Source organism: Eleutherodactylus coqui, chromosome 3 (genome assembly GCF_035609145.1).
Source record: "Eleutherodactylus coqui strain aEleCoq1 chromosome 3, aEleCoq1.hap1, whole genome shotgun sequence".
Classification (NCBI taxonomy): Eukaryota; Metazoa; Chordata; class Amphibia; order Anura; family Eleutherodactylidae; genus Eleutherodactylus; species Eleutherodactylus coqui.
Window position 1 is genome coordinate 85,935,220 of NC_089839.1, and position 26,629 is coordinate 85,961,848.

The following is a 26,629-nucleotide window of genomic DNA, read 5'->3' on the forward strand; positions in this document are numbered from 1 at the left end:
TAGATGTGACATTACTTTTGCACTTGGTCTTCCAGGGTTATTGACCTAGGTGTCATGACTCCATGTGATAAAATTCTCCGTGCTGCCATTGAAAATAAAGCTGGTGAGTAAATATTTCCATTATATTTTCTTTCTTTTTTTTCTTTTTTTAACCCCTTAACGGCTAGCCCATAGTGTTTTTACGTCCTCCCGAAGTGGGCTTTATTCTCTGAGGACGTAAAAACCTGTCCTGCAGAGAATAAAGCCCCAAGGGCTCTGGACGTGACAGCTCCATGCTGTCGGTGCCCGCATGTAGCTGACAGCATGGAGCTGTCATCCCGGGCTGCGGGGACCCCCCCCCCCCCCCTAGAATGCGATCGTCGCTATCGGCACCGATCGCAAACAAAGTAAACAAAAGTGCAAAAAAAAGTTACATATTCAGCTGCCCTGATGGATCGGATCCATCAGGGCAGCTGAAATTACTCACCCAGGTCTGCCGCACTGCTCCCCGCTCTCCTAGTCCTCCGGTCCCCGAAGCCGTCCTTCTGCACATGCGCGACAGGCGGCATTACGTCAGCCGCATGCGCAGAAGGACCGGCGGCGCGGAATATGTAAAATCTCCCGGCTCCTGTAGGTAGCCGGGAGGCAGGAGATGTCAGCGGGGACCGCGGTGAGTGGTCTCCGGTACCGCGATCGCCGTTATCCAATGGATAACAGCAATCGCGGAAAAGTGAACAAAAGTATTAAAAAAAAGGAAAAGTTTCACCTCCCCTCATGGATCCGCTCCATGAGTGGAGGTAAAAATACTCACCCCGCTTCCTCCATGTCCTCCGGCTGGTCTCAGGACCCCCGCTGGCTTCTGCGCATGCGCCGATGTGGCACGCATGCGCAGAAGGCCGGCGAGCCCGGCAAATTCAAGATCTCCCTGCACCCGGCTGTCACAGATAGCCGAATGCAGGGAGATATGACTGGGGACCGCTGTGTGTGGTTTCCAGTCATATGATCACCGTCCATCGGATAACGGTGATCATATAAAGTTAAAAAAAAAAAAGTTGAAAAAAAGTTTAAAAAGTTAACGTTTCATCTCCCCTTGCGGATCGTATCCGTAAGGGGGGATGAAATTACGTACCCAAGGTCCCCGGATTTGTTCCCTGATGGGATTTTCATCCGTGGACGCATGCGCAAAAGTGAAATATTGCCCAAGAAATGTAAAATCTCTCTGCTGCCAAGAGCCTGGAGATGTCACGGGGGCCGCGGTATGCAGTTACTGGTCACGTGATCGCCGTTATCTAATGCATAATGGCGATCACGTAAAAGTTCTTAAAGTGGCAGTTTCATCTCCCCTCACTGATGCGATTGGTGGGGGGGGGGGGGGATGAAACATCTTCTCGGAGGCTTTCGCATTTGAATCCAGATGCGATTATCCTCCATGGACTCTTCTGGCTGCTGCGCATGCACCCGCCGGCAAAATGCCGGACACATTCGCAGGAGCCGGAGAGCCCAGGATATTTTAAATCTCCTTGCTCCCAGCGACCAATGGTCGCTGAGTGCTTGGAGCAGTGACCGGTGGCCTCGCTGAGCGGTCCCCGGTCACGTGATAAAGTAGCGATCTAACATTAGGCTGGTCACACATGACCGGAGAGGAATTACGGGTTCTGCATGCGCTTGATCAGCGGTAATCCACGGATCAATCGCATGCATTGGATTACACAATTCCCCCCAATTAGCGGGTCGGAATTACGGAATCCACTCGCCGAAACAGAACACGGCATGCTATATTTTACCGCGGATATCCGCGACCTAGAGCCCATTGTGCTCTGTGACCGCGGATATACTCACAGCCCATGTGCAAATACCTTGCGGGTACCCGGGTCATCTCTAAGCGACGGTGCGGGAAATGCAAACAAAAAAAAAAGTACTGCGCATGACCGCTTGTGTGAATAGGCAGTTATGCGCAGTACATTACGCGGCCGTACGCAGGGTCACAGCCAAGCTCACAGCTGAAATCTGCTGCGGGCCTCCGCAAGCGGATTCTGCATACAGCAGTGAGAGCCTGGCGTTATTTAGATCGCTACCTGTAATACGTAATTTACAAGAAGCCCCGGGAACGCTCACCTTCATGCAGTTCCAGGAGCAGCTTGTTGAGCGCCTTCTGTGTGAGACCGCTGCAGCTCCGCAAGCTTACGAAGACTCACGGAACGCCACTTTTTACACCCCATCCCTGCCGCTGAGGTCACGAAATACCCCCAAAAAGCATGAGAGGAGGGGGAATACCCGGTTTTCTTGCCCCATGTGCCCAACCCAACCAGCCTCCTTAATTACCCCTGTCTTCGGACATAAAACGCAGTTTATATTACCTTTATCTAATGTTTAGGGAATGCCAAAAAATGGGGATGGCTGGGGGGGGGATTATTTTTACGAAGTCAATTTTTTTTACGTATAAGTGGGCAATGGGGCCTGGAATTTATTCAGTTCTGCCCTGATATCCAGCGGGCATTCCCTCCATTATGGGCCTAGCCATGTGTCCTGTAAGTAGATTAGGGCCACAATGGGTATGTTTCTGAACACGGGACAAACGGGGGTATCCATTTTGGGGTGAAGGTCTTCATTCCAATGTACACTCTACAAAAAAAACAGTTTTTAAATTGACAAAATTGCCAAAAAAATGAAAATCGTAATTTTTTCCTTCTGCTTTGCTTAGATTCATTCAAATACTGTGGGGTCAAAATACGCAGTACACCCCTAGATGAATTTGTTAAGGGGTCTAGTTTTCAAAATGGGGTCATTTGTGGGGTTCTCTATCGTTGTGGCCGCTCAATGGCTCTACAAGTGGGCAATGGGGCCTGGAATTTATTCCGTTGTACCCTGAAATCCAATGGGTGCTCCTTCCATTATAGGCCTAGCCATGTTTCGTTTAAGTAGATTAGGGCCACAATGGGTATGTTTCTGAACACGGGACAAACGGGGGTATCCATTTTGGGGTGCAAGTCTTCATTCATATATGTGCTGTACAAAAAAAACTGCTTTTGCAATGACAGAATTACAAAAAAAATGAAAATCGTAATTTTTTTCCTTCGGCTTGGCTTAGATTCATTCAAAAACTGTGAAGTCAAAAAAGTCATCGTACCCCCTAGATAAATTCGTTAAGGGGTCGTCTTTTCAAAATGGGGTCACTTGTGGGGGTTCTCCATCGTTTTGGTCACTCAATGGCTCTACAAGTGTGCAATAGGACCTAAATCTCCTTCAAGGAAAATTTCTGTTCCGAAAGCCACCGGTTGCTCCTTTCATTTTTGGCCCCATTGTGCATCCAGACATAAGATTAGGGCCACAATGGGTATGTTTCTGAGCACAGGACAAACAGGGGTATCCATTTTGGGGTGCAAGTCTTCATTCATATATGTGCTGTACAAAAAAACTGCTTTTAAAATGACAATTACCAAAAAAATGAAAATCGTAATTTTTTTCCTTCGGCTTGGCTTAGATTCATTCAAAAACTGTGAAGTCAAAAAAGTCATCGTACCTTTAGATAAATTCGTTAAGGGGTCTACTTTTCAAAATAGGGTCACTTGTGGGCGTTCTCCATCGTTTTGGTCACTCAATGGCTCTACAAGTGTGCAATAGGGCCTAAATCTCCTTCAAGCAAAATTTCTGTTCCGAAAGCCACTGGTTGCTCCTTTCATTTTGGGCCCCATTGTGCATCCAGACGTAATACTAGGGCCACAATGGGTATGTTTCTGAGCACGGGCACAGGCGTATCCATTCTGGGGTGCAAATCCTCATTTTCATGTGCACTATAGAAAAAGGTCCTGTCTTTAAAATGACATTTGCAAAAATATGAAATTTTAGTTTTTCTCTTCTAAATTGCATTGACTCCTAAAAAAAAACTGTGGGGTTAAAATACTCATGACACCCCTCAGTGAATACGTTAAGGGGTGTAGTTTTTAAAATGGGGTCACTTGTGGGGGTATCTATCATTTTGACTCCTATGAGCCTTTCCAATCTTGGCTTGGTGTAGGAAAACAAAGTGTTCCTCAAAATGCTGAAAAGTAATGTTAAATTTGTACGTCTCCTAAATGGTTTAAAAAAAAACGAAAGTTTTTCCAATGTGTGCCCAAAATAAAGTAAACGGATGGAAATATATATCTTAGCAAAAATTTCTATATTATGTTTGCACATATTTGAGATATTGCAGTTGGAAATGTGAAAAAAATGACGTTTAAAAAAAAAAATTTGCCCAATTTTGGCGCTTTTAATAAATAAACACAAATTCTATCGGTCTTTTTTTTTCCGCCTAAATGAAGTACAACATGTGGCGAAAAAACAATGTCAGAATCGCTTGGATATGCAAAACCTTTCTGGTGTTTTTCCATGCTAAAGTGACACGTGTCAGATTTGCAAAATTTGGCCTGGTCATTAAGGCGCAAACAGGCTTGGTCACTAAGGGGTTAAATTTCACAGTTTTAAGAATCAGGTACATGTTAGTTGCACCACAATGGATTTCTACATGCAGATGAGGCTGATTCAACGGGGTTAATCTACGTGTGAATTTTTCAAAGCTCAAATGTTAATTTCAGTTCTCTGTAGGAAAATGACACCAGCCATAATTGATTCCCATATCTGACCTATTGTTTTTTTTCCCCCAAAGTTTAGTGGTGCCAAATTGGTTTGTCTCCACCCCAACACCAAAGGGCGTGATATGCATTTTTAGTTGAGTGAAACAGTCATGTATAGAGGAAGCTGGTGCTGGCAACAACATAGTGTGACTGTACACCTTAGATATAGATTGTCCAAACCTGCCGACCTAGGTGGGACTGACTGGTCATCTGATGTGTATGTCGGCCTCTCAACTCTCCCCAACAGAAGATGTTGGGAGCAATAAGGATTGGGAGATGGATTTCAACTGCCTGTTCTCTTTGTTCGCTGGCGATTAACCACTGCCGGGTGTGTCTGACAGCAGCTTTCACCCCTACTGCATGTGTGGAGTGGATGGGGGAGATAGCTGATGGTTCAGTCATCAGCTATCCTCCGTATTTGGCTAGCCTAAGGGCTCATCCACACGGACGTATGGGTACAAAGCTTAGAATCTCACAGCGTTGTACTTATCGCAGCACATTTACTCTGCCGGCAAAGATTGCTTACGGGCTGCGATTGCCACTGTGCATGTTCGGGATTCTGTCGTCACGGACATGCGCAGTGTGACTTTTTTTCAAACTCCCCGCACTGTGCAGAGCGGGGCTGCGTAATAATGCTGTCCATTTGCCGGCATTGCGAAGGGGGGACGCTTCAATACGCAGCCCTTTGAGGGCTCCAGATGTAATGCAGAGAAATAGAGCAAGCTGCGTTTTATACACAGTGCCCGCGCGCAGTTCCAACACAGGTATGAATGGAAGAATGAAAGTCCATTAACTTTCATTGTCTCCATTCACCGTGTTACGTACCGGAAATATACACGCATAATACGCCCGTAGGAATGAGCACTTGAGGTACTTTTAGATGAGCTGATTCTCCTTTGAATAAATTAGTGACGTCACCGATAATTCGTTCGCTTTCGTGCAGTTTGTTTAGACCGGCAAATGCATTGTTAGCTCGTTCAAATGAGAAGCGTTCTGTCTTTAGCATTCGGTGTAATAATGAATGAGAAGGACTGAATGAGCGCTCTTTAAACTGAACGAGCCAATGGTGGTTTTTATGCCTGCATAAAATGAATGATGAATGAAAAGTGAACGATTCTCGCTTGTCCTTCAGTTGTTGGTGCGCGTTTAGACTGAACGATTGTTCGCTTTCTCTCGTTTGAAAAGTTTCTTGAACGAAAATCGTTCCATCTAAAAGCACCTTTACAGTATGTGCAAGACTAGCTTTATCATTAGAAGTCGTTAGTAAAATTTGACTTCTTTGACTGCTTTTAGATATAATCGGTTTGTCTGGCCTGATCACCCCTTCTCTGGACGAAATGATCTTTGTTGCCAAAGAGATGGAACGTCTGTCTATAAAGCTTCCATTACTGATTGGTGGAGCCACAACCTCTCGGTATGTGTTAGTCTGTTTTCTAATGCATCTAGTGTAATACAAGATCCTGGGATCATAATGCACAATGAAACATGAAAACGTGTGACCGTGAATCTGCACTTTCATCGGCCTTTACTGTGATGAGCTGTTTGCATTAAGTATCTCATCTAATCCTTGTTCTCTATAATGAGCTTTTACTTCTATTGTTCATTTTGATAAACTGTTGGATGGAGCCTTAATGGGTAATGTTTTAATTTTGCAGGACACACACTGCCGTGAAAATAGCTCCCCGTTACAGCGCCCCAGTCATCCATTGTCTGGATGCTTCCCAAAGTGTTGTGGTTGTAAGTTTCACAAGTAGATGAGTGGCCTCTGTTTTTTCTTTTACAGTACTTTGCCGTCTTTTGACCCGGATGTATTGTTTTTGTTCTTTCATAAACAAAAAATTAGTGTACAGTTCTTCATTAATGCTTGTTACTGTCTTGTTCTTAATTCATGTCTAGAAATTGACTGTCTACATGTGCCCTTTTAGGGCGTATATTCCTTACTCATGGGTGTGAGATCTTTTTGTCACCTGATTGCGCCCCCCATCTAAGTATTCATATTAAAGGGAATCTGTCAGGTGCTTTTATGCTGTCCTCATGGAGCAGCTGCACTGTGGAAGTGCTAAGGCACTACAGAAAATTGGCAATTAAGTGACTGGCTGCTGGAGCTGGTGTGTCTGTCACTACTTCATGCTGCCCTCAGAGAGGGCAACCCTTTAAGCCCTGCCGATAGGATATCAGGCGATCGCTGGCTGCTTGCTTCAGCTGGTGATGAGTTACAGCAGTCAATGTCTCATTGTCAGGACTTCATCAGTGCTGTAGCTAGAAGTAGACAGTGGTGTGTACGGTCGGAGGAGTGACAACTGGATGAGTTAGGGACCCTTTCACACGGAACAATTATTATTCAGATACTCGCTGGATCTGAACAAGAATTCAGTTTAAAAGCATGCAGCGACTGAACGACAAACAATAATTTGTTCGCTTATCGTTAGTTGTTCAGTTTCTGCAGGAGTAAAAATCAAACAACGATCGGCCTGTGTAAACAGGCAGGCAGTCGTTCATTTATGAACTGCCATTTTTAGGTCAATAGAAGCTGCTGAAGGCAATCTCCCTCGTTCTCCACCCCCATTTACTGAGCAATCTGTGCTTTTACACAGGAGCGATTCTCGCTGGGATAAGTATTGGGTGCTTAAAAGGGTTGTCCCGCGGCAGCAAGTGGGTCTATACACTTCTGTATGGCCATATTAATTGAAAAAAATTAATTTTTGAAAAAAAAACAAAAACCCGTTTCGGCGCGGGACAACCCCTTTAAGCGCTTGACAATCATCCCGTGTAAAAGAACCCTAAAGCCTGTTTTGTTTTTTTGCAGCTTGCTGTTGCATAACCCCTTTAATTCCTGTAGCAATTGTTCCCTTAACCCATGTACCAGTAACAAATGTTTATTAGTAGAGTTGAGCGAACGTACTCTTTCGAGCTTGATGCTCATTCGAGTATTAGCATACTCGATGGTGTTCGCTACTCAAGCGAGCATCACGCTGTGTGCGACCCCACCCCAGTTTTGGGCCCTCTCCGCCGCTGACATGTCAGATTAGTTTGTGGCTGGCTTGGGAGAGAAAGAGAGAGACTGACTCACTCGGCAGCCAGCAGGTCCCATACAAAAATGCTCGAGTCTCCCATTGAAGTCACTGGGGTTCGTTACTCGAATAGAGCTCTCGAATTTTACGAAAGGCTCGACTCGAATAACGAGACCCCGAGCATTTTGGTGCTCGCTCATCTCTATTTATTAGAGACACATGTATTTAATAATGGAAAGCCTTTAGTTAGTTGCAGTGCAGAAAATCTACAACTTATAAATGCAGCAGAAATGTGAATATTTTTTAAAACTGAGAGAAATTTTAACATCTTCCATTTTTATATAATTAGTGTTCACAGCTGCTGGATGAGAATGCTAAGAGTGACCTCCTAGAAGAAATAGCAGAAGAATATGAAGACATTCGCCAAGATCACTATGACTCTTTGAAGGTAGGAATGATGGACTTCAGCGCAAACCATTTTCTTTGCTGTCTAGTAAGTGCTGGTATCTGTTTACTCTTTCAGACATCTATTCTGGATTATCGCACTTTCACTACTTTGAATAGAAATCAGTAAAACGGTTGTCTGAAAATAACAATTAACTCGATGCTCTCCACTAACGTAGAAATGTTCTGTCACATATGTAGATAGTTTTTGCTCTAGTATCAGAAATGAAGGGTGGGGGGGGGACTGCCAAGCCTGCTAACAATTCTTATTTCAGAGCCATAATATTAAATTTATGTACGTGGGTTTTGTTTTTAAAATTAACGAAGTTTAGGCATGGCCAAATTTATGCCAAGGTTGGAAAGAAGAATGCTTGCAGTTATGCATTCAGTGGTACTAGATTAGTTTAGGCTGCTGTCACATCTTTGTTGGGGACTCTGCTTTACTGCTCTGTTCAGAGAGCAGGGAATGAAAATCCCCGTGGCTGAACGATTTGGTCTATGGATGGAACCGAACAATGCCGGATGGACCCCATTAACTATTATGGGGCCTCCCTGCTTTCTGCCTGGCTTTTGCATGGATGGATGGATGCATTTACAGATAAATATATAATTTTGTTCTAGGAAAGAAGATATTTGTCTTTACAGCAAGCAAGAGAGAAAGGGTTCCTTATTGACTGGTCTATACATCCAGTTCCAGGTGAGATAGACAAATTTTATACTTCAAATTTAATACATATCATTAGGCTTGGATCACACCTAACATAATTCTGCTACATACATATAGCAAATAGATATGGTTTTGCATATCAGCTGTGTTGGCAATATTAAAATGCTATCTAACAAAGCCACATGATATTGCTTTACTTTGGCTCCACGAGTTGCAGTAAGGCCTTAGTCAGACGGGCGTTTTTTCGCGCGATTTGCGGATCGCATGACGGATGCGCATCTGCAAATCGCGTGACCGGTGCGCGCAAGTCGCCCGCAAATCGCCCGAAAATCTGCTCCTAGCTGCATTTCATTAGAAACGGGCCGGAGCTGTCCAGCGCATTGCATTCAATGGAGACGGCAATAGAGCCGCCTCCATTTAAAGCAATGCGCTGCGGGCGAGCCCGGGATGAATTGTCGGTAAGGGCTTAAATATATAAGCCCTTCCCTGCAATTCATCCTAAAATGTGTAAAAATAAAAAAAAATTGTATACTCACCTTCTCCCGGCAGCCGGACCTCCGCGCGGCCGTCCTGCAGTGGGTGTGAAGGGGGTGTGAGTCAGACCTGCCCCCTGATTGGCTCAGCGCTGAGCCAATCAGAGGCATGCCTCACTCACACCCATTCATGAATGGATGTGAGTCAGACCTGCCCCTGATTGGCTCAGCGCTGAGAGGCAGCAGTCACTCACCCATTCATGAATGGGTGTGTGAGTGAAACCGGCCTCTGATTGGTCAGGGCTGTGACCAATCAGAGGCAGATCATTCAGCAGGCGGGGATTTTAAAGCCCCGCCGGCTGAATAGTGCCGAGAAGCAGTTCAGGAGAACTGACAGCGGCCGCGGCTGGACTCCGGCTATAGCGGAAAGGTGAGTATACAATTTTTTTTTATTTTAACACATTTTAGAATGAATTGCAGGGAAGGGCTTATATATTTAACCCCTTCCCGACAATTCATCCCGCGCACGCCGGCAGCCCATTGCTTTCAATGGAGCGGCTGTATTGCCGCTCCATTGAATTCAATGGGCAAACATCGTTCTTCTCTATCACAGCTGTTACAGCTGTGGCAGAGAAGAATGATTTGTCTTCTATATGTTCTCAATGGGGTCGGCGCTGCTGCCGCCGGCCCCATTGAGCGCATATACAGAAGAGAACAGGAATCGCAGATAGGTGCGATCTGGTATTTTTTTTCTTTTTCTATAATTTATCGGACGAGCGCATAAAAAGCGATGGTTTTATAAAATCGCCGGACGCATGCGCAAATCGCGGCTAAAAACGCCCGTCTGACTAAGGCCTAAGACTGCAGGATGTCGACAACTTCAGTGTTTCCCTATGAGGAAATGAAAGTTCCAACCAAGCTTGTGAGCATCAAAATGCATCTGACATGACCGATAATTTGTAATGATTGAACAATCGGTGTGGTCTTTGTTTCCACCTATGGGGATTTTTTTCATGACTCTCAGGTGCCAGCATGGAGCCCCAAGGCCCTTTTGCACAGACTAATGATTATGAACAAATGTTTAACCCCATTGTTGCCCACCTGAAAACAGGACAGCTGTCAGCCAGCAAGCGAGCAATCGCCCTTTTATCATCTGATCCCATTGTTTGTGCTGCTGTAAAAATTCATATTTGTTGCCAGTACATCTCCCCGTGTGCTGCTGACGGTGAGGAACATGTATGGGGACAAACAATTGTCGTTCACCGTGCAACTTAAATCGGCCTCTGTAATGGTAGGGTGCATTGTTGTGGTAACAGCAATGTGGTCACAACCCTGTCCACCCACGATAGCCAATGACCGCAGGATCTGGATACCATTGGCTACCACGGGTTTGTGGGGTTTCAGCTACGTATGACTATATCTTAGTGTTGGACTGTACTCTCAAAGGCATTTAAACAAGCTCCAATCTGGTTGATCAGCGTTTGTCATAAGCCTCAGAATAAGTTGTGTAAAAGGTGCCTTAGTTTCTTAGTCTATATGCCCTGGTATAATATGGATTTTTAATTTTTTTTTAAAGGGGTTGTGCCAAAATCTAAATCTTTTCCCTATACGCAAGATAACTTTATGATCGGTGGGGGTCCCGATAATTCCCACATGAAGGGCGCATGTGTCACACTACATTCATTTCAATCACCACACTGGAGATTGTTGAGCCCCCATACTCGGCCATCTCTGGTGCTGTCATTGAAATTAATAGAACGACCTCTTAGTGGTCAGACCCCAATCGATCATAAAGTTATTCCTCTATCCTGTGGCTAAAAGCTAACTTTAGATCTTGGTGCAACCGCTTTTAAAGTTTTAGTAAGATGTAAGTGGCCTTTGGACCACCAGTGTAATTGCTAGCCTTACCATTAATTGCTTTACATTGTTCATGAACTGATAGAAGGAAAATTATTAAGACCTTATAGCAATTTTTTTTACAATTAAAAAGCTTTGTGTGTAATAATTGACCAAGGTAAGCGCACTGAAAGTGATGATGAGTTATATCGTAGATAATTCAGTGATCCTTTTATAAAGAACATTCTGCTTAGATCTCAAAACCTGTCACCAGTTTATGTTGTAAAAATCTATATAAATCTATGCAGAGATTTATTTGTGTTTTTTTTCTTTACTTTTCTTCCTCTATTTTTAAACCTAGTAATACCAAAGTTTTTAGGAACACGGGTTTTCAAAAACTATGACTTGGACAAACTTTCTCAGTATATTGATTGGAAACCTTTCTTCGACGTGTGGCAACTACGAGGAAAATACCCTAACAGAGGATTTCCAAAGATCTTTAATGATAAAACAGTTGGTAAAAAAAATAATTCTCTATTTTTTTTTTCTGTAGGTGACCATATATATAGTTTGTTCTTTAAAATGTAGTATAATTTTGGATCCTTTTAGCTCCAAAGTTCTTTGAGCAATTTCATTGTACATCTGTGTACAGATTGGAGCTCCATATCTGCATACAGTGCTCATGTTTCCCAGCTTCCCTTCACACAGGCATAACATTTGGCTACCTACAACCAACCAGTAGGGGGCGCCTACTGAATACAGATTTATAGAACTCCTAGTGAATTCAATTATAAATCTGTATGAACTCTATGGTTTTGTGAAGGGAAGCGGTAGACTTACAGAATCCTACCAATGTTGGTAGTGGCACACACAGTGCAGCTTCACTATGACACTTCACTGTGTTCAAGCAAAGGTTACCGTAGTCTCGTTAAAATTACAGGGATTGTAATTCCCCTCCAAGTGTCTTCTTGGCAATTTGATTGAACACAACAGGAGGGGCGCTGTGATTATGTAGTGGTCTCTGTTTGTGGACTTCCTCATTCTCAGACACGTCCAACTTTTAAAAGGATTGTCCAAGACCCAGAACCAAGCTTTGTTCATCTTTTTGTTACTATGAACATCTTTGTATTAGTCTTATAATTACAAATATGTGCTGTTCTGTGGATCCACAGTACAGTCATGTTCTTCTACTGTCAAAATCGCCCAACTTCTGCTCACTTCAAGTACACAAGCCATGAGCTATGCAACTTGGTGTATACATCAGCAGCTGCATCGGTGACTTGCGTATACGCCAATGTTGTGCTCGGGCTGCTGTTCACTGTGAGTGATGTAACTGATGTGCACACCAAACCGCAAAGCCTCATAGATTGTGTGCTTGGAAGTGAGCGGATGTTTGACAATTTTAGACAGCAATGGTATGTGACCACACAACGGATCCGCGGAACGGCATGTATTTAATTGTAAGACTAATAAAAAGATAATTGTAACAAATAAGTGAATAAAGTTTGGTTATGAGTCTGGGACATCCCCTTTAGTGTGACTCTTATGTGTAGCGCTCATCACAGACTGTAGAGAAATAAAAGCACAGTATTGTGACCTGATACCATAACTGTATATACTGCACAGCTGTTAAACTGTTGGAGCTTTTGTTTTCTATATTACAGTGTTGTTTTTGTGATGATGAAAAAGAGAAGTAAAGAAAAACATTTCAACTTATCCCTCCCTATCTCTTCTTTTCAGGGGAAGAAGCAAAAAAAGTTTATGATGATGCACAAAAATTACTGCAAGTCTTAATACGGCAAAGAAAATTTGAGGCTCGAGGCATTGTCGGCCTCTGGCCCGCCCAGAGAGTGCAAGATGACATTATGTTATATTCAGAGGAGCACGACTTGCATTCTTCAGAGCCCATTGCTACTTTTTATGGCCTGAGGCAACAGGTAATTTATTTTTTTCACAATGTGCCTGTAGAAAACCCTGAGAAATGTTCTGACTCCTCTTTGTCAATAAAAACCATGCACTATTTGTCATGCGTGGCTAATGTGAAGGAGGCGCAGGTCACCTGAGATTAACTGTGATTGCATGTTTTATAATGTCAATATTAGGCACTGGCTGAGTAGTATAAATGCTTATAAACAGTGCCAGGGTTTTGCATTGACTTGTGCCGCAACTTGTTTACATTACTCTTTGGATCCCGGAAATACAAGTTAAAAAAGAATTCCAGTATATTTGTAGAGCTATAGGTGTTGTAAATGAATGCTACATTGCAGTCATTGAAGGGGGTATTCCTGGGTTTTTCTATCTCAACCAAACACGGCTACTGTAGACATACAGGACTGGTTTCTGTGGCCATGGATGGCTGGGATTATGGGAACAGCTGAACTGACTACAATGATTTTTTTCATAACTCTCATACAATTGAATGAAAGTTGTAGAAACATCGTAGCATAGTGGCTGTTTTGTTTTTTTAACCTCTCAGATGCAGAAACAGCATTGCTTGCCGTACTACATTGTTTACACAACTTCCATTCACCTTTGTTGGAATTATGAAAACAGCATTGTACAGCCAGTTTGGCTGTTTCCGTAGTTCTGGCCACAGTGGAGGGGACCCTGTTCTACAAATAGGTGTAGATATGCTCACTATACTGAGCTGCCTGCACAGGTTCCCTTTAACCCTTTCCAATCCACTGTCTGACGTCTAAAGACATTCTGATTAAAGGCTGTACAGCTCTGATGTCGCAAGACGCCCAGCAGGGTATTTTTACTGTATATTACTGGCCGCTCTGTTGTCAGGGGCCTCTCCAGCATGTCACATACTGCAGTACTAGGTCTAGCCAGCAGATGGCGCCATTGTATAATGACAGAAAGAGAAAGCCCCCTAGGAAACCCTGAATCCAAAATTGGATTGCAAAGGGTTAAATTACAATACAAACTAACTTGCATTAAATAGATTACTTTGTAACGTTTCTCCTTTTATTAGACATGTTTCTTGTAGTTCAGCTGCTGCTTCTGAATTGTTGAGAGTAAATTCTAGTGTAATGTTTTATATACTTTAGGCTGAGAAAGACTCTGCATCTACAGATCCCTACTACTGTCTGTCTGACTTTGTAGCCCCGCTGGAATCTGGAGTCCGTGACTACCTGGGTATATTTGCTGTTGCCATCTTTGGTGTAGAAGAACTTAGCAAAGCTTATGAGAATAAAGGCGATGATTATAACAGTATCATGGTAAAAGCCTTAGGAGACAGACTGGCTGAGGTAAGTCTATAACCGGTTTTGGGATTATGCTCATACCGTTACTATATGACTTGGCGGCTCCCGAATCATGGCTGTGTTGCTTGGCTCATATAGATTCTGCAACCCAATGTTGAGCCTATGTGGGAGGATAATGTATGAATTTAGAGACTCACTGTGTGTGTGTGTGTGTGTATATGTATGTATGTATGTGTGTATATATATATTTATTTATTTATTCTGTTTTATAAACATTATCTCCATTTATTTGCACAAGGCATTTGCGGAGGAACTCCATGAAAGAGTAAGGAAGGACCTGTGGGGTTACTGCAGTGAAGAAGCCCTGAATGTTGCAGACCTGCGCAAGATTCGCTATGAAGGCATTCGCCCGGCTCCAGGATATCCCAGTCAGCCAGATCACACAGAGAAAATCACTATGTGGAAGCTAGCAAACGTAGAGGAAGCAACAGGTGCTTGAGGTTTTGAGGATGAAATATTTGTTTGTGTGGCACTGAGGCGACAGGTAACTGAGGGCCTTTTTACACAGGCTGATAAATCGCTAAGAATCCCGCATCCAGCGAGAATCTGAGCGATTATCATTCAGTGTAAATGCATGTAGTGACTTGACGATGAATGAGGACTCATTTGTTTCTTGTTCTGGAATGATCCCCGGCCCACTATGCCTCCACTCAGTAGCGAAGATCGTTTCTGTGCAAGCACGAGCAAACATTGCTGGGACGACCTGTTGGACATTTCACTCAACAAGTCTTGCCTTCTAAAAGGGCCCTACGTGTTGTGCAGCTTATAACTCACATGTGCCAAAACAATTCATAATTTTGTGTTTTGCATTATGTGGGGTTTATCAATAAACATGTGGTCTGCCCATATGTGTAGGGCCATAGATTTGTTTGAGTGACCGCTATTCATACGGGGGCCATTCCAGTAAAAGGTAACTGACCACTAAATAGAAAATTGTTTCCTAAACGCTCCAAGTAATCTCATTTATTCCAAAATGAACCAAAAAAATCAGTGTTACAGATTTACATAGTGACAATATCCGAAGAAGTGAATATCACATAACCCAAAGCAGAACATTTCGATTTTTCAGCTTTAACAGTTTTATCTGTTGTCAAAGTTATCTGAATTATCGGCATTAGATGCCCTGTTGCTGGGTTTTAAACAAAGGGCATATATTGCTTACGCAGCATATTAAAAATACAGGGTCAGCCACAGAAAAGTATGCCAGCACCGCACTCTTATTAAAGCTGTCTAAAATAAAATCTTTGCTGCCCATAGCAACCAATCAGGGATCAGTCACACAGGCACCAATGCGCCCGTGTTACTGCACGAAGAAGACGGGCGCACTGCAGGTGCGGACGACTCTCCGCACCGCTGGAAGAAAGAACACATGACCGGCGGTGCAGTATAAGAAATCTGTGCTGGTATTGATTGCTATGGGCAACACAGGTTTTCTTTTAGACAGCTTTCATAAAGAGCGAGGTGCCAGGATACTTGTAATATAAATATATTATAGTTATTATTTTTTTTTGTGTGTGTGTAGCAAATTTGCTGGGGGGGGGGGGGGGGGGGGTGAGAGAACAGGAACAGCCTTTTAAAGGATGGGGATAAAGGTTGGATCGGTGAGATTGTGACTGTTGGGACTCTCAGCAATCCTGAGATGTGTCCCCCCCCGGAATCCTCCATGTGAATGGAGCAGCAGTGCGCATGAATGATCATCGCTTCATTCACTTCTATGGGACAAAGGAAGATTGCAGAGTTCAATTTCACTTCATAGAAGTGAATCTCCACGCACACCACTATGCCAGTCACATGGGGGATTCATGTGCATGGATTCCACGTTTGCTGGGAGTCCCAGCTATCAGGCAATTATCCCCGTACTCTGTGGAAAGGGAGTAAATGTCATCAGGGCAGAAACTCCTTTAATAATTTTTGCAAGGTAATTTTATGATTTTAACTTTGTACTTGGAGGAAGCCGGTATCCGATTTCACATACTCCCCGCATATTTTATTAGTCTACAGCTTGTGTTAATTTTTATACTCCACATTTCTTTAACTCTTCTAATAAAGCTCCTTATATCTCATCAATACAGGAATAAAGCTGACAGAATCGCTTGCAATGTCCCCAGCTGCCGCAGTGTCCGGTTTGATCTTTTCTAGTCCAATGTCTAAATATTTTGCTGTTGGAAAAATTTCTAAAGATCAGGTATGCTTTGCTGGAGATGCATATACCATGGTACTGGTAATTCTATAGTCGTACATCGTATCTCATTCTAAAGCCACAGTACCACACAGATTGGGTAGTGGACAAACCATAGTCATACACTATGCACTTGAATACCTGTTTGGGTTGATATAGTTGATTTGCTTTAACCAAAAAATGAAAATGACTTGATCAATTTATGTAGATTGAGAGACTATGGCTCACCTCTGTTCGCTTACTCTTGTTGGGTCCAGCTTCTTGCATTTCCAATCTTGTCAAGTGGGCAATCCCCACCACTCACTGTCAGTAGGTAATGTTGGATTTTCAGTCAAGTCCATAGTTGGCCTATTGAAAGTGAGTGGTGGGAACTGCCTGATTGACACATTGACCGCATCTTGAGCTGCATATAATAGCTCATGCAGGCGAACCGAGGCAAGTATGCAAAACAACACAGGATTGTCAGTTTTGCCACAGGTGCACAGCCAATCCCGCTAACTTTATTCCAAGACTATTCACAATAGTTGATGGTTACTGCTTACCTCCTACCCATCCCTGAACAATGACCTGCCCCTATAGTCCATGTGACTGCTGTAAGGCAACTCTCTGAATGCTGATAGTGGGCTGTCCATGTCGTTACCGAATAAACAGAGCATTGGAAGCACATGTGCACTGCTGGTCCATTCATGTCAATGGATCAGGATGGATATGGTTTCTTCTTAGGGAGAGTCCCTAGTGTGGAGACTTATAAGGTCATGTATGATCTTCTGCAAAATTTATGCAAATGCAAGATGGAATAATACATCTACAGCAGCATTCCTGCAAGTCGATGTCAGACCTTTTAACAAGCCTTATAACAATGACTGGCTTTGGCTTATATTCCCAGAGTCTTCTCCAGAAGGAAAAGATCAACTACGTACAGACAGACAGACTGTTTCAGGGTTTTCGCTCCTCATCCGTGTGCGTTAGGTTGCTGCTGAGAGGCCTATGATGCTGGTCCCTTCCAGACCCACGTCATAGGCCTCTCACCAGCCATCGATTGATTCTTCGGATCAATTAATGTCCTAGCACTGGCACCCTACCAATCAGTAGAATAGTCCCTACCCTGTGGATGGGGCATAGTTTATTTTAGTGGGACAACCCCTTTAACAGCGGCTCAGCTAAGATACCTGCTCCTACATTGATGTATACAGAACGTAGAATAGAAAAAATCTACAATCAGAAATTAAAAACAGATGGTGAATAAAAGATTAGGGCATCATTTTATAGGTGCCATTCTTCTGTGCCTGTAGGATAAAGTTTACAGCATTATGTCAGCTTTAGAGCATGTTTATATGGCTGTAACATGGCTCTGAGCAAGCTGCACACTGTATGGAGCAGTCGTCCGACATCTATAGCTGCCCTTACAGTGCCCCTATATGCTGCCATTGTTTCGTTTTATAGAAGTCATAAGATTATTGCTTCATCTAATGCCATATGATGGAGATGTTCCCTACTAGAAACATTGCGTCTAGTAAAAAAACCTTCATAATATGGTCCTGTACAGAAGCACCATGAGGCGGTGCACAGAGGACTCCATGCTGTACCGATTCCAAGTACACTGCATGCTTATGGATGCAGCAGACTAAATAGCAGTCTCTTGTAGGAGTCCTCTTTATTGCATGTCAGGCATGTACTGTTTAATAAGGGAATCCTTTTAAGATGCTAGAACTACTTTTGAAGAGGTTGTGTGATTTAAAAAAAAATCAAGTACGCACTTAGAGTCTTCTAGATTGGAGCGTGGCTACAAGAAAGTTAATCTGCCTTTGGAGAATTTGGCATTGCACAGCGATCCCAATAGGCATCATGTAATGCCCTATTTCTCCTGTGGCGGCACTGTATGGATGTTAAACACTTGTTGTCAGGTTCCAATGCAGATTACAGCAGGACACCCTGTGACTACTTTATCATTGAGGGGCTTTTTAAATACAAAGGGGTTCTCCAAAACAACCCTTGTAACCAAAGCACTGTATAGCTAAAATATCCTATCTGAAAATTAACATTTTTTGATTCTTCAACATTCATATATATTGTTTGTTTGTCTTAGGTTGAAGATTATGCACGCAGGAAACACTTGTCAGTGGATGAAGTTGAAAAATGGCTCGGTCCCATTCTCAGCTACGACCCTGAAGAATAAAGGAACTTTTGATGCAAAGTAAATTGTAGCTGGACTTTACCAAATGCTGCTCAGACAACCCATTTTTAAACTGCAACATTTTCTATTGGTACTAATTTTAATATGTTTGTCGCCTTTTAGCAATGTTTTAAAACCACTTAATCATTTTTGGGACACTTCCCTGAGTACCGCATGAATTTTAGTGTTAGTGCCTAAATTAGGCAAAATGTATATTCGTTCCCTGCGCTCAATTCCACTCAACTCAGATGGCAAACCATTACATTTAAGGTTATGAAGATACACTGTAAGGAATATTTAATTTATTTGTGATTTAAGCATATCTGTTTACAATCTGCAGCTACTACTGGCCTTTGTATTATAATAGCCCATCACTTGCAGATACATAGATTGCCTAATAATGTAAAGGGCCATCAACAACAGGCAAATATTTGACCACCTAATATGTACCCTTAAAGAGGATGGCCCATAAATATATATTGCCTATCTACAGTACAGTTGATATATGTATGGCTGTTAGAGTTTTGACTGTTGGTACCCCCACCGATCACAAGCAGCGGTCGCTCCATTCACTGTCTATAGGACTAAGAGCCGACTTTGTAATCGGCTACCTCTGTCAGGCACATAGACAATGAATAGAGTGGTATGCATGCTTGACCAGGGTTCCTTTCACACACAGGACCTCCTGTGCCTGTGATCGATGGTTGTCCCTTTGGTCAGCTGTACAGTGATCATACACTTATCAACTATTCAGTGTTTCTGATCAAACCCTTTTAAATTGGCCCCACATGTAAAGAAGTCCTGTCTTCTCTTCTGCTGACATGTCTGTCTTGGATATAACCTTTCTGGATCATCTTGTCTTTTAACGCTGTATTCTTGTTGTTCCTCCTAGGAATATATAAATTGACAACTGAGTATTACCATTCACACTGTCAACAAGGGTTTGTCCGTACATTGTCTGGCATTATCAGGACTGACTCGGACAATGTCGGACTGTGTAGGGTTGCCTTCAGCTGTCAACATATTCATAAGTTTCTAGGAGGAATAACAAAGGAAAGGCACAAGATAAGATGCTCCAGAATTGTTTTCTAAATCAGACCTGTCAGGAGAGCGGCCAGACCACTTTAACCTCTTGAGTGGCACGCCCGGAAATTTTCCGGGACGAGCTCCACTGCCGATAGTGATATAGCCCGGAAGATTTCCAGGCTATGTATCACTATGGGAGCTGCAGAGCACAATGCCACAAGCTGTGACATTGTGCTCTGCCTGCACAGACCCACAGAGAACAAAACAGGACATTGAGAAGCAGGAAGATATTGACGATATGCCGGCAATCTCCTGCTTCTAATGTCCTGCTTTGTATACAGGTTGCCATAGAGACCATCGGCTTGTCAGAAGCAAGCCGATGGTCTCTGTTGCAGTGAGAGCTGGTGCTTGGCTATCAGAGGACAGCTAGGTACCTGCTCTTACAGCAGAGGTCAGATAAAACCTCTGATCTCTGCTGTGTTAACCCTTTACATGCTGCAGTCTATGTGACTGCAGCATGTAAAGGGATGCCACCATGGGACCCTCCCCCACCCCCCAGAATGTGATCAGGGAGTCCTGATGGGTCTCTGTGGAAGTCCCCTAAAGGGATAAAAATTTTAAAAAAGTAAAAAAATTAAAAAAAAGGAAAAAATTAAAAAAAAGGAAAAAAGTATTTCAAAAATAAAATAAAATTAAAAACACTCGTCTCCCTTTACTTTGTGAAAAATTAAAAATAAAATTACACATGTGGTATCCCTGCGTCGTAATGACCCAGAGAAGGAAGTTAGTACATTATTTAACCCCTTAATGACACGGCCCCTTTTTTCTTCTTTCCCCATTTCTTTTTTTCCTCCCCCCCCCCCCCCCCCCCCCCGTTTAAAAAATCATAACTCCTTTATTTATCTATCGACATCGCTGTATGAGGGCTTGTTTTTTGCGGATGAGTTATATTTTTCAATTGTGCCACTTAAAGTACCATATAATGTACTGAAAAACTTTTACAAAAATCTAAGTGGAGTAAAATGAAAGAAAAATGACATTCCACCATCCTTCAGTGCGTTTTGTTTCTACAGCACACAAACTGCAACAAAAATGACCTGATAACTTTATTCTATGGGTCGGTACGATTACTATGATACCAAATGTGTATACTTTTTTTAACTATAGCACTTGTATTTTTTTTCAAAGACATTTAATTTTTTTAAATTATTTTCTGCTGCATCTTCTGTGCCCAATAACCTTTTTATTTTTCCATCGACATACTTAAGCAAGGGCTTATTTTTTGCGGGACGTCCTGTAGTTAACGTTGGTACCATTTTGGAACACATACGATTTTTTGATCGCTTTTTATTGCATTTTTTTCTGGGAGACAGGGTGACTGAAAAAGTGCATTTCTGGCGTTCTTTATTTTTTTTCCGGATTACGTTCACCGTGGGGGGGTAAATAATTCACTATTTTCATAGATCAGACATTTACGGACGCGGCAATATCAAATATGTATTTTTATTTTATGATTTAGATTTTTTTATTATAGATATGGCAAAAGGAGGGTGATTTAACTTGTATTACTTTTTTTCCCTAATCTCCCTACAAATTTTTTCACAAAAGTTATGCAATACATTATATATACCAAAAAATGATGCCATCAAAAAGTACAACTTCTCCAGCAAAAAACAAGCCCTCACATGACCGTGTCAATGGAAAAATGAAATAGTTATGGCTCTTGGAACGCAACTGCAAAATTAGTTGAAATTAAATGATTGGCCCATTTAAAAAACCTGCCCTGGTGGGCACGACAGGGGGGTAGGAAATCCGCCACTCAAGGGGTTAAAGGTAGCTTTCGATCTGTAGAATACATGTTTGTTTGATTGGAAAGACCACTCTGGCAGCAGCTTACCTCTCACGTTGAAATCCCCTATGCCTTTTATCCTGACATTCAGGAGGCCCCAATACATATTAGATTGTTGGCAGAAATTGACGTGTTCGGCCAAGTTTTACTTACAGTCTTAATAAACGCCTTTCCACATTGTGCTCGTTTCAAAAAGATTCCCCTTGTGCTGTACTGAGCACTTGTGGTTGTTGCTGCATCTTGTGATCTTCTGTCCAACAAGATATCCATGTTCCTGTGTAATATGGGGCTGCTAAAGTAAGCTAGATTCAAACACATAAAAATGGATCATAAAACGTAAAACACTACTTACAGCAAATGCCAAAAAGAGGAAGAGTATGACCGAAGGACTTTTCTGTTTTTAATCCACTCCTGGATTTGATAGGGGGATTCCGGGACTTTCTTTAATTTAAGCTATTAATGACCAACAGGGACCTGCAACTTGTATCTTTGCTGTTCAGCTGATTCCCATGGCTGCTGTCACTGCAGTCAACACTGAAAGTGCTGACTATAGCCCAGCGGCCCTGGCTGGTATCTGTTGAATTCAATGGGAGCTGCACTTGCAGTACCAATCCCTGTGGCTGTACTATGTTCATCACTTTCTGCTTCCTGCGCTGACTGCAGTGACAGCGACCCCAGGGATTAGCTGATTAGCGCTGATCAGAGCAACGAGTCCTTGCCTATCATCTATTGATAACCTGTTGGTCGTCAGTAGCAGAAATTTTAAAAAGTCCTGGTATAACCCTTTTAAAGTGTACTTTGAGTATTGCAAAGCTGTCATAAAGATTGTTTAAATAATGTATTGAAATGATTGTGATTTATAGAATTTGTCAAAATGGGTCTTACATTTTTGTGCAATAAATATGAATTTTAGATAAAACAGTATTCAAGTGTGAACTCAGCTAAATTATCAAAGTAAACTGAAGCTAAAGCCACTTTATTTCTAGTAATGACATATTTACTGTTTGGAAAAACCATTGTGCACCTGCCAACGCTGTACGTGGAAACCTGTTTGCAAGAAGAGTATCAAGAACAGTCTTTCATTCTATTTTAGAAGTGACCTTGAGAATTAAAGAGTTAATTACTACGTGGTTACAGTCTTGATTATTTGTAGTTGTAAGATTTAACTTGGGCGGGCTTCAAACAAGTGTCAACCTTAGCGCATCTTTTTCTCGCCCGTGTCATTGGGGTACACAGCAAAGACCGTGGGATATAGCTTCTGCCACTAGGAGGCGACACTAAGCACAAAAAAGTTAGCTCTGCCCTCTGGCTATATCCCTCCTGCCGACAGCAGGCTAATTAGTTTTTAGCTTAGTGTCTCGTAGGAGGACGGTCGTGCCCGTTAGGGCTGCTTTAAGGGCCAGGGTTAGACGGAGAGGCAGGACGCTCCCCATCAAACCCGAACGGAGAGGAGGGCGAACAACCTCGGGTTTGTCCAGGTTGCTTCTTGCCCGGCCCGCCTCAGAAGAAAAGGTGGCACATCCGGATCATATATATCTGCATGTGGCTTGCCAGCGAGAACCCCCCCCCCCCCCATGTTTGGTGCAGAGGTCCGCCTCCCCTTCCCATGGGCAGGCGATGTTATAGGGGTAGGCTGCTGGAACTGGGGAGCCGCTTTTTCTTCCAGCAAGGACGCAGGAGGTGAGTATGCGCTTGCGACCCCTCCCCCCTTCCTGGCTCTCCCAGTATGTCGCTTTTTGCACGCGTACCTTGTGGGCTGCAGCAAGGCGCAGGGATAGGCGCAGGCGGGCAGGCTCCTTTTCGTCGGGAGTAGTATGCGCTATGTATGGCTGCCGCAGCGGAGGGCATTATTCGCTGGGGCATTCCTGCATTCGGCTCCCCTTGAACTTGCAGGCGGGGTGGGGGAGGGCAGGTGAGTTCACCGTGGAGGTATGGGCTCACCTGATATTTAGGGCGCTGGTTCCAGGCACAAGCTGGCGGGGGGCGTGGCCTCGCGGGCATGGTACTTCAGGGCAACAACTTTCAGTATGCCCTGGTCTTCCGGCTCCCTGTAAGAGTTCCTGCGATGTGGGGGCTCACCCCGGGCGCGGCAACGCCGGAATTGGAGGGGCGTGGCCTCAGCATTTGGCCACGCCTCCATGTGGCGCGGGGCTTCGCGACAATACCACCGTGGATGGGTGTGGCCACGCCCCCGCCCTCATTGACTCCATGCAGGGGGCATGGCCTCATCGGCAATGCACGCCGCCCTGCCCCTCCCCCCTTCCTCCCTCCGCACAGGTGAAGGGGGATGACATCAGAGAAGCAGCTTATTGGGGACAGCGCGAGAGGACTTAAAAACCGACCTGCTGCTCCACTCCTTGCTGCCCTTTTCTGCTCAGCTTATACGCTGTACAGCTCAAGCTCCAGGAAAGAAAGCCCTTCAGCACCTGCAGTCTCCCAACCCAGCGGCTCCCCGGACCTCTTCGGACCTCGGCAAGGACCTGGGTAAGCTCTGCCTGGCGGCTAGCTCCCCTCTTTCGCTGTGTATCCCTCCTGCCGGCGGTTGGCATAGCAGAGGATAGCTCGCAGTTTTCTTTGCTGGTGAAATCCCAGCACCATTTCCGACCCCAGAGACCTGGAGGCTGGACCAGGGACAGCCAGTGTAACGCACTTTGCTTGCTCACGCTGTAACCTAAAGTTCGCATGCGGACAGGCTGAGCCCTTTTGTAGAGATTGTTCCCCTGCGAAACAGGCGGCTGTGCAGGGCACCCATTCCCCCCGTTCAGCCCCCAGCTATGGCTGAGCCGGAGTGGGCCCGCTCCTTGTCACTGGCGGTGTCTGAACTCTCTCGGGCATCTGACGCAATTTTGGAAAAATTAGCGCAGGACGCCTCCAGTTCACGTGAGGAGCGCGGCCGTAGACGAAAACGGGTCAGGCCTTCGGACTCCCTGCGGCCCTCCCGGTCACCATCCTCCTCGTCACTTTTGCGCTCTTCTGGTACTAGGTCGCGGCGCTTGTTGGCAGAAGAAGATGGTTCGGACGAGGAATGGTCTGAATCCTCCTCAGACTCTGTCGTGGAGGAGGATCAGGTCCCAAAATTTTCGGCAATGGTGGAGAGCTTAATGATTGCGGTGCGTGACACTTTTCAGCTCACTGAACAGGAACCACAGGCATCTGGGATATTGTTTTCTTTCAGGCAGCCTAGACGCTCTTCGAAAACCTTTCCTCCTCATGAGGACTTTGACAAGGTCCTATCTAAGGAGTGGAAGGCACCGAATAAGCGTCTTTCCAAGATGGGTTACTTGGACGGGAAATACCCCTTCCCGCAGGACTTAGTGGAGAAGTGGTCGGTCCCACCGCTAGTGGATCCACCCATTTCGCGCCTGGCTAAGCATACCGTGCTACCCACGGCAGAGTCCTCCCTCAGGGATCCCAAGGATCGAGGAGTCGAGGCCTTGGCAAAGACCGTTTTTGAGGCGGCAGGGTCAGCTCTTAGGCCTGTGTTTGCCTCGTCCTGGGTCAGTAAGGCTGTTACTGACTGGGCAAAGCGGTTACGGGAAGGAATCCTCGAAGGGGCGGCAACCGAGGATCTGGTGGGCATTACACACCAGATTGAACAAGCGGGCATGTTTCTCTGTGAGGCCTCTATGGATGCAGCCAGGCTGGCGGCCCGAGCCTCCGCGGCATCGGTGGCGACTCGTCGGATGCGGATGCTTCCTCCAAGGGGTCGTTAATCAGTATGCCCTTTGTAGGATCTCGTCTTTTCGGCACCAAGCTAGACGAGCTCATCTCAGAGGCTACGGGTGGAAAGAGCTCACTTTTGCCACAGAACCGTCCAAAGCGGTCATCTCCGCAGCACAGACGTTTTTGTTCCTATTGCCGGATGAGTCCTCATAGGGTGGAGAGAGAGGGTCCACAGGAGCAGGAACAAAGGAAGGATCCTTCCTTTAAACCAAGCTCCTCTTGGCGGGGGCCCCTGCCCACAAAGGGTACCGAAGGCAAGCCCCCTGCATGAGGGACTGCCCCCACCTGTTTTGGACAAGGTGGGGGGATTGCTTCTCCAATTCAGCCAGGTCTGGTCGTCTCAGGTCACAGACACCTGGGTACAGGAGGTCGTGTCCAGGGGCTATGCGATGGGAGTTCCACTCACAACCGCATGACCGCTTCTTTCGGTCCAGAACCCCAAAAAAGGACGGCTCCGTCCGTCCGGTTCTGGACCTCAAGAAGCTGAACAAGTTTGTAGCGGTCTGTCATTTCTGCATGGAGTCGGTATGAGCGGTCATCGCATCCTTGGAGACAGGGGAGTTCCTGTCCTCGATAGACATCCAGGACGCATATTTACATATCTCCATTTGTCAGGCGCACCAGCGCTTCCTGCGGTTCGCGGCACGGGGTCGAGTGACCCTGCCAGAAGCAAAACGTCAGCTGCTTCAGAGGCAGGTGCGGTCCCTCCTATCGCGGTGACCAGTGGCGATCCGCCATGCGATGAAGGTTCTGGGACTGATGGTATCATCTTTCGAGGCAATTCCTTCTGCCCTGTTCCAGTCCCGCCCCTTGCAGTGGGCGATACTCTCAAGGTGGGACAGGTTAACGCGATCCCTCGAGGGGAAGATAAGGTTTCCACCAGGAGTTCAGCTGTCACTCCAGTGGTGGTTGGACTCGCCACGCATCCAGCAGGGCAGGTGGTTCCTGCCCCTGCAGTGGCAGGTGCTGGCTACAGTCGCCAGCATGTCGGGCTGGGGGTGCACCAATTCCTTTCTTTCCTCGGATGCTCAGGAGGATCAGGAAGGAAGGGCTACCAATGATTCTCATAGCCCAGATTGGCCGCAAAGAGCAGACGCGCCCTGGCGATTACCCCTAAGAAAGGATCTACTCTCTCAGGGTCCCCTCTACCACCAAAGTTGGGCTGCACTGCGTTTGACGGCGTGACAGTTGAGACCGCGGTACTAAGAGCAAAGGGCTTCTCAGACCCGGTTATCCAGACAATGATTAGGGCTAGGTCGTCATTGAAAGTATGTCACCGGGTGTAGAGGACATTTTTTCGCTGCTGCGAACAGAAAGGGACGCACCCAATGCTTTTTTCGTTGGCTCATCTCCTGTCGTTTCTCCAAGACTGGTTGGACTTGGGCCT

At 44.8% G+C, this 26,629-nt stretch overlaps 1 protein-coding gene across 1 annotated transcript in view; it reads left to right on the forward strand.

Moving 5' to 3' along the window:
* The window catches only part of MTR (5-methyltetrahydrofolate-homocysteine methyltransferase), a 54,150-nt gene extending 33,625 nt beyond the window's left edge, over positions 1 to 20,525 (forward strand). The window contains exons 23-33 of the mRNA XM_066595826.1: positions 36 to 103; positions 5,886 to 6,006; positions 6,248 to 6,329; positions 7,953 to 8,051; positions 8,669 to 8,744; positions 11,385 to 11,540; positions 12,764 to 12,960; positions 14,077 to 14,277; positions 14,531 to 14,723; positions 16,365 to 16,477; positions 18,558 to 20,525. Of these exons, the coding sequence (XP_066451923.1) occupies positions 36 to 103; positions 5,886 to 6,006; positions 6,248 to 6,329; positions 7,953 to 8,051; positions 8,669 to 8,744; positions 11,385 to 11,540; positions 12,764 to 12,960; positions 14,077 to 14,277; positions 14,531 to 14,723; positions 16,365 to 16,477; positions 18,558 to 18,647 (1,396 nt within the window). The 3' untranslated portion in view covers positions 18,648 to 20,525. The remainder of the gene's footprint in view (positions 1 to 35; positions 104 to 5,885; positions 6,007 to 6,247; positions 6,330 to 7,952; positions 8,052 to 8,668; positions 8,745 to 11,384; positions 11,541 to 12,763; positions 12,961 to 14,076; positions 14,278 to 14,530; positions 14,724 to 16,364; positions 16,478 to 18,557) is intronic.
* Positions 20,526 to 26,629: the final 6,104 nt, after the last annotated feature.